The 8,538-nt window shown below is 40.1% G+C and overlaps 1 protein-coding gene across 1 annotated transcript in view; it reads right to left on the reverse strand.

Annotated features, from left to right (window-relative positions):
- The window catches only part of TENT5A (terminal nucleotidyltransferase 5A), a 60,846-nt gene extending 57,426 nt beyond the window's left edge, over nt 1-3,420 (reverse strand). The window contains exons 1-2 of the mRNA XM_068937630.1: nt 3,216-3,420; nt 1,876-2,074 (exon numbers count right to left, since the gene is read on the reverse strand). Of these exons, the coding sequence (XP_068793731.1) occupies nt 1,876-2,074; nt 3,216-3,236 (220 nt within the window). The 5' untranslated portion in view covers nt 3,237-3,420. The remainder of the gene's footprint in view (nt 1-1,875; nt 2,075-3,215) is intronic.
- Nucleotides 3,421-8,538: the final 5,118 nt, after the last annotated feature.

The following is an 8,538-nucleotide window of genomic DNA, read 5'->3' on the forward strand; positions in this document are numbered from 1 at the left end:
GTAGAAATACTTTGTCCGAACATTTACAGATCATGCAGGTTACTTAGGGAATAATTATTTTAACACATAGAAAACATATTTTGCTTATGCTATGGTGATTTAGGGACCACGAAGAAGCCTGCTGCCCAGTTAGTCCTTAGGGAACATGGACCGTGCAGCTGGAGTGAACCTCTCTGTCAGGGGCATCAAGACATATACTGTTTGCTGTGGTTGTGTGGAAGCCAGGAGTAAGAATTGAAGCACAGGAAAGGTTATCCAGGGACAGCATTGGTCAAAGTTCCTTTGAGGAGAGCATTCTTGGGTGAACAAGTAATCATCTTTAACTGTCAGGCTTTCTCCGTGGCTCTCTCTCTTGAATTAGGATGATTTAACTTCTCTTCACTGGGCAAGGACCAGTTTTATTTTGAGTTATTGTCTTTATTGTTGCTGTTGTTGCTGCATTCAAATATGGAGTACATCATCTGCACTCACGGGGCTTAGGCAGGCTGACAAGCCTTTCTTGACAGAGTAACTAATGCTGCCTATGTTTCAACTATATTTCATTGACGTTTTACAGCTTTGGGAAAAACACCTTTCTTAGCTTCCCTCAGTATTCCTCAGAGCTCAGTGTATAGGCAGGAGCCTTTACAATGGGACTCATTCAGATGCTGAATGAAAAGCAGAAAATTATGAATATTAATATCCTGCTAATTGACTGTGATGGATTCCAGAAGAGTCATTTTCTCATAACTGATATATCAGTGGCACTAGTATGGCATCACCATTTGAAGTAATACAAATGCAGAGTGGCATTTATTTAGCATTTGTTGACTGGGCACTTCAGTATGCATTCCTCTTGCCTGATACCAGAATGCATAGACGACTGTGTGGCGTATTCATTTATTACTCAGAAATAACATATTTTGGGACCAGTCTTCTACATTGTTTTCCTTGGTGACCTGGGTCAAGAAATGTGGTAATGAGATTTGTAAACTACACAAATTGGGGATGTATCGTCAGGAAAGGATCTGAACAGAATCCCTACAAAATATTTTTTTTGAAAAGGAGAGTAAAGTAAGCAGGATGAAACAAACTGCAAGTTATGCAAGTGCAAGTGATAAAAGAGTATACTGTTTGATCTCATGATAGCTTTGAGCCATTGATGTAAGGCAGCCATGAGAGAAAAAAAAAAGGCAAATATAATCCCAGAATGTATTTAAAGGGGTATTTCCAGCTAACGCACACCCCAAGGCCTCACTAAGATCCACTCTGAAATACCTTGACCATATTGAGGAGAGAGGAATATGAACTGGGATACGTACAGGGATGGCTACTAAGATCTCTGAGAAATGGAGAGTCAGTCCCAGGGGAGAAGGCCATAGAAATTATTTTATCTGCTTTGTAAGAGGTTAATTAGCAGGGTAAGGATTGCTGCCTATAGTGCAGGAAAATAAACAGGAGAGTAGTAGGAGTTTATCTACAGTACATCCATGCATGAAAACAAAAGCGCATAAACTGACTGTGAAGGAACTAATCCAGGGAATTAGAGAAAAGAAGTTTTAACCAACAGGCTGACGTTGTATAGAAATAATAAGAGCAGAAGACTGATCTGGTTTTGAGCCCGAACTTGAGCTTGAGCTGTTAATTAACAACATGAAAAGCTGTTTACCGTGATAAGAGAAAACAGGGCTTGAAAATGCAGGCATTCTCTTCTAATCGGTATATTTACCTCTTGTTGAACTATACTTTCAAGGACTAAACTGAGCACTTTAAAAAGAGAGAATCGCTCTAATACTGTTTGCAGGAAGCAGGCAAATCCTTTCACATGGCCAGATGGAGCATATGACTCCACTGGAAGCCAAATCTTGCTGTCAGGCCTATGTAATCTTAAAATACCTCTTTGTCCCTCGTGGATCCCCTGGTGGTTTTGATGAGCAGGGAGACACCGAGCTGGAAGTTTGCTGGCAGCAGGCACGGCACCACTCTGCGCTCTGCAGCTCCCTTCACCAGCAGCCCAGCACAGCCTGAGGCCGCTGGCCTTCAGCGGTCCTGGCTGGCTGAGCTGTCCTCCCAGAAAAGCAAGGCGCTGAGTCGTCTGAAACACAGAATGAATGCAGGGGTTTGGTAATACTGATTTATGGCTGGGAATAAAGAGTCCGTAACTCAGTTTGCAAAGATGTCTGAATCCTTTTGGTTAGTAGAGATGGCCAGAGCAATGAAAGGCCACAGGATTTAAAGTACTTTAAACAAGTTAAGACCACTAGATTTCCAAAGTTGCAAGTAAAAGGCAGAATTTTACCCATGCATCATCCATTAATTCTTTCATAAACAATTTTCTCCTGCAAATGCTGGAATACTCTGTTGATGCACATTTCAGAGTTATACTGGCATTCATAAAGAAGAAAATGAATATCTGGACATAGTCAAAAATCTTACCAAAACATTGAAAAAGACCTGCAAAAAATATGGCAATTATTGGGTGACAATTTTCCAACAATTATTCAGCATGCTGTTTTCACACTACTGCCAGGACTCTGACTGAGATCAAATACAAACTCAAGTCGCATGAAAATTTATAAACCAGTCAACTAGTGAATGACAAAATAGAACGGAGTTCAAGTCAGTCGAAAAATAAAAGAGAATAAATAAATAATAGTTTGCATTAGTGGGATGCACAATATGAGCAGAAGATTTGAAGTTAGAGGAGATTTGAAGAAGGATGACAGAAAATGATCGCTGAAATCAAATACTCTTGAAACAAGAACTGCAAAGATTTGAACTATTTGTCTTGGAAAAGGTTCCAAGAAGTAAAGTTTCTGTTCTCTGTCATTGGAAACAAGAACAAAGAGGCATTCACCTGTATCAGGAAGTGACAGGTATAAATCTTGTTTTGCAATTTGATCTGGGAACTTTTTCCTCCAGGATGTTAGTGAGGCCAAAAATCTAGACTGCCTGGAAGAATAATCATGTTTTCAAAAAGAACCAAGATCTCCAGTACCGTAGCAGTTAACGTTAAAATTAAAGACGGTTAGGAAAGGATATAAAATCTTATTTTTGAGGGTTTAGCCTAATCTTTAAAACTTCCCAGGGGATGGAAGAACTCCCATTTACCAGATGAGATTCCTGCATTTTTAATTATTAATTCTTTTTAAATCATCTGGTTCTAGCCATCTTCAGACAGAACATCAAGAACTAAGTGTTCCTCTTATATTGACAATTCCAACATTAAAACTTACATAGACAGTGGGAGGCGGCATCAGGAAAATCTGTTAGCAGAAGAGAAGATGAATAGCAGTTTTAAAGCTTATTAATCCTTCTTGCTCCAATGTAGGCAAGAAAATCTTTAGTATGTCCCCTGCACTGTACTGAAGAATATTCCCAAACCTTTGCTTTGTCCCAGTATTATGGATTAGCGAGGATATGACATAGTTAGCTAAGACTAGCTAGGACCAGTTAGGTCCTGGCAGTCCCTATTAACCTTACAGGTTAACGAAGATAGTTAATACATCAGCCTTGATGGTATTACTTGGTGATAGTAGGTCAGGCTTTTTGCCAACCCTTACTCACTAAGCGTTCTTAAAACAAAAGTAAGAGAAATAAGAGACATGGCTGTCCAGCAGAAATGGAGTGAACATGAATTGGAAACACAGGTGATTTTAATTAAAAATTTAGTACAAGAATTCTTACCAAAGCTCCTCTGGAAGTCATGTATTTTAACACTTCCACTCCAACTTTCCAGTTTCAAAAGCTCATTTAACACTATAAATTAAGCTCTCAGGAGGCAGGATCGGTTTATCAATGGGACATAGGTGTGTAGTACTCTCTCTGGCGCCCTTTGAGGCAGCTATATAGGGCTGCTAGCTTTAATATAGGACTTAAAGGAGACCTCTGTCCCTCTGGAAGGGCAGTCAGAGGCAGGGCTGGCTATCTGAGGACATCTCAAACGGCACCAGAAATGTGTGGTCAACTGAATCTCACCCCTAGGACAGAGACCTCTGCTAATTTAAATGGAACGACATTAATTTATGATGACTGAGAACGTAGCTGAAAACATTATTCAAAACTAGAGCCCAGCATAATTAAAACCTCTTACCCAATTTTTATAACTAGAAGCAGGGAGAGAACTGTTAACACCAGGCTCAGATGTTATGCTAATGTTATTGAGGGATAATACTTTTAAACTTTTATCTTTGGTTCTGAATGCACATGACGTTGTTTATCAGCAATTAGAGAAGATACTTTCGGGACAGAGGAGGAGAAAAAAAGAATTAAGGATCATGTTACTACCCTTATGGAACCTATATAAAAGAAACTTTCATAGATTTCTTTAGGAGTTCTACATAATTCTAAAAATCCTGATTAAAACCTAACGGTGCTCTCACACTGACGTTTGTTGAAGTGAAGGATAATCAGTCAAATCTGTTATGTCCAAAACAAAAGATTGTTTTTCATAGTCATTTTAATATCCAATGAAATCTTGACCCAAACTACTGTCTGATCTGGTACATCCTACAGTTCAGTTCCTTTATTGTACAAAAATGTAAGTCTGGAAATGTCGTAACCTTCATAGAAAGGACCTTACATATTATTTTTCTCCAACGATAAGAACTGAAATCATATTTTATTAAAGCCGGATAAATGCAGTGTTACTGCAATATAGGTTAAACTAGAGCTGAATAAACTCATGCACAACACCTCTCCCTAAATAGCTCTTGGTATCGTTTGTGGTTTAATAGTCATATTCCCAACTCCCTGTTACAAAAGATTTTTTCTCTCCTGTTGCTGTGTGAAAGAAGCGCACAAACAAGAAATTAACTGTCCAGGAAAAACAGTAAACCAACTGTACAAGGTACTGTGAGGTCATGAAGTAAAAACAAAAGAGAAAGAGGAAAAAGTAGGAAATATGTTAATTGCCATTTGGTCAGTGTACATGGGCAACAATGAGAGGCAAACTTTTCTGACAGAATTTTAGACCTTTTTAAAAACGAAAATAACTCATGAGCACAAGATAAGGAATTTCAACAACACGGAAGCAGGAAAGTCTTTGACATGAAGTTCCTTCTTGTAAACTGAGATTTAGTTTTAGCAGTTTATTAGAAGAAAGAGAAGTCACAACACTGCCATGAAACCTATCAAGGTCAGTGACATACAGAACAAAATGGTATATAAAGATAGATAAACGAACAGACATCGGTGCGTGCACACTTGTTGACAACACCGAAGCAATCATGAGAACTTCTGAGGACAGATTTGAATAAAAGCCCATATAAGATATTGGTAACAGATGTTGTCTCCTGCAAGCATCCTGATAGTTTACCATTTTCCCCACTTGACGTGACAATGTTCAAAATCAGAGCATAAAGTTCTACAAATTCTAAATAAATGCATCCAAGAATCAGAAGCAGCCAAGAACCGAATCCATATCAATGAGTAAACTTTGAGCAGTGAAGCAGACTTCTCCCCGTTTTCAACCTTTCAACATGTTTATCTGGAAATGGACTTTTTCCCCTCTCTGTTTTCTACCCCCTTCCCCCCCCTCCCCCCCAAGGTGCTGGAGCAAGGCTGCTGACTCCAAGGGACTGCTCTCTCTCACCCAGTGCCTATGTAGCCCATCCCCATCCTAGATGAAGTTAGATGTACAGCAGGGAAATGAAAATGGCCCAGTTAACTCAACCGCATAGGAAGCATAATGAAGCACCTTTAGCAGACCAGCATGGCTCCTGTAGGTCTCTGCTGTCTCTCCTCCCGGAAAAGGGTGAGACTGGCTGTTTTCACTAATTCACTAGCCAGCACATAGCTGTACTGCTCTTCTGAGGGCAGGATGGGGGGATTTTTGCTGAGAGGATGCCGGCTCTGTATCAGTCAGCATAAATAAGCTTCCTTTTTTACTTCTGTCATTCCTAACAGAACTAGTCAAAATATAAGATGTTTTCTCTTTATTTCTCCCATTGAAATTTTGACAATATGCAAGGACACAGACTGCGTGGGTGGGAGACCTCTGCGCTCAGCCCTGAACCTCAGCAAGCCTCCATCTGCCTTGTAGGGCAACGCTGCAAGAGCTCAAAGCTTACTGAAAAGCCACAGCTTAGCTCTAAAGCTTCTGACCTTGCTGTAGTAGCAGCACACTTAATGGCACATCCTTGAGAGAATGAGATATTATAGCATAAATGAATCCACTTTGGGATTTCAGAAACTTCAGGAGATGGCATCATTATAAAAAAACTAGATAACCCCACAGCTAGTTTACTAGCATCCCCTGGTAGAAGAATAAATCTCATTCACATATAATGAAACTATATATCATTTTCCTGTTGCCAAAAGAGTGTCTGCTCATAAAACTTAATTAATCTCTTAAATATTAATAAAGTATGATTGGAAAAGCAGACACTTGAGAATGGTTAAGCATGGATACAACATCCAATAGGAAACCTTTCCTTGCCAAACAGAGAACACAGGCCTGGGATTTACAACTCAGTCTCTATCGAAGTGAAATTGGACTTCCTTGCATCTGGGTAACAAAAAGCATTGTACTCCTCCTCCCGCCCAGTACAACTATGTAACATAGCTCTAACTGTTCTTTAGTCCGGGTAGTTTCAGATTAGCCCCTCTAGCAGGTAATATTATTACCTTTATCTTCCCACTTATCAGCCAAATTTCTAAACTTTAAACGACCTATCATTTCTAATTGAGTAACAAAATAAACAGTGTAATTCTACCAAGGCAATTGAGCAAACATTGCACAACATCACCACTTGAGATCGTTAGGCTACCAGATACCTCCTATCATCCCAGCTAACCCAACTGAAACCTGAAATAATGAGGAAATGGAACAAAAGTGGCTCCTGAGCTGTAGGAGAAAGCAGGGTGGGAAGAGCACTAAATGAGGACAAAAGATGGACGTTGTTGACCTTTGGAGCTGTGGGTCTGTGCCAGTGACAGTGGATGTGGGTGGGGGGCGCACACACAGGCAGGGAGCAGGTTACTCTTGGTGTCAAGTCTTAGCAGGATTCTGGTGAGGGCTACATTTAGGTTAGGTTTTCTATTTTAAAAAGACTACCTGGAGGAAAGGGAGAGCAGTATCTGTTTGTCTTTGGGCCTTCCTGCACTCTGCTTTTATGGAGGCAAAAAATTTGAGCCTTGAACTAAAAAGGAATCCAATTATATGTTATTGTATCTTTTGAAGCAAGATGTTCAGGAAGTTTGTTGAGGAAAACTAACGTGTTTCATGAGTTTGAGCTGGGCTATCATAAAGCACTCAGAAACAGCCAAAGTACAAGAGAAGAGAGTTTGTGGAAAAAGCAAGATGAAACACCGTGATTATTTTTACAAATGAAAGAATAGTAGAAAGGGGTATTTATTCATCAGAGGAAGAGACACCCAGTTTTCTACCAGAGAACTGAGGACCTGTAGGATGAGGAGATGGAAATGATCATCCCAAAGGAATGCCATGGGCAGATATGCACACGAGAATGCAATGTACCACCTTAGGCTGAGTTTCAGTCTGAGAAGACAAAAAATGACTGAAAAAACTATTCAGTACATTTAGAGGGACAGATAGCTAGAATTCACCTAAATAAACTCATAGAAACCCAGATGATTCCTGTATGAAATATGGATAACAAGCGTCTTTAAATTTAAATATGCTCTTTGCTGTTCTTTGTTCACTTCTATGTTCTGTTTTTCTATTTTGCTGAGTCTAGCTTTGAATGCAATACACTGTGAGGGGTTTTACATTCAATTCTATTTAATGGCTTATGGTCTCTTTGCAGCTAACTCCATCTATATCATCCAGCCTAAACACCCTTCTTTCTTATTTCTGTGATTCCCTATAGAAGTGGTCAAAACAGAATGTTTTTGATTTTCTTCATTTCCCCCCACTGAAATTTTGAAAATATTCAGCCAGCTTCAGTTCCTAATTATCTCCTTTTATCTCCTTGGATTACTCATCTGGAACTCCTTGCAATCCATTTCCTGCAGATGCCACAAGTACTTATGACTCCCTACAGACTCATCATTTACCTGGGACTTCTATCATTTCTATTAAGCCATCTCATTACAACTGCATTACTGTATTGTCCTCTCCAGTTTTCCTCCAGATTTTTTTGGTGGATAAATGCTTAGAAATAACATTCCAGGAGCAATTGAGGGCAAGCTGGAATAGTATCACCTCACTTTTCGACATCCCATCCAGCTCACTCAGTGCTCCTCAGTACAAAACACATGTGCAAAACACACGTCTCTCAGGGGGTGCCTCGCCGCATGCCTCTCTGTCGAACCTCCTCAGCCAGTGCCCCTCAGTGCTTGGGTAATAGCAATTCAGACCAGAATAATTTTCTTGAGGTCATTGAAAACTATCGTGAAGAAAGCCTTTTCAGCAAGCTTCATGTCAACGTGTCAAAGTGGTGATTGTTTTACATTTGCAGTTGCGCCACAGCAACATGCAGCATGCGGTTTCTTCCCCAGAATGTTGGCCCCGACGGGTGCCAAGTCCCCGTCTCTAAGACGGATGGATGCTGCTCTTCCTCCTCGGCTGGCGTCAGCTCCTCACAGCACTAGTTC

This window comes from Struthio camelus, chromosome 3 (assembly GCF_040807025.1).
Source record: "Struthio camelus isolate bStrCam1 chromosome 3, bStrCam1.hap1, whole genome shotgun sequence".
Taxonomy (NCBI): Eukaryota; Metazoa; Chordata; class Aves; order Struthioniformes; family Struthionidae; genus Struthio; species Struthio camelus.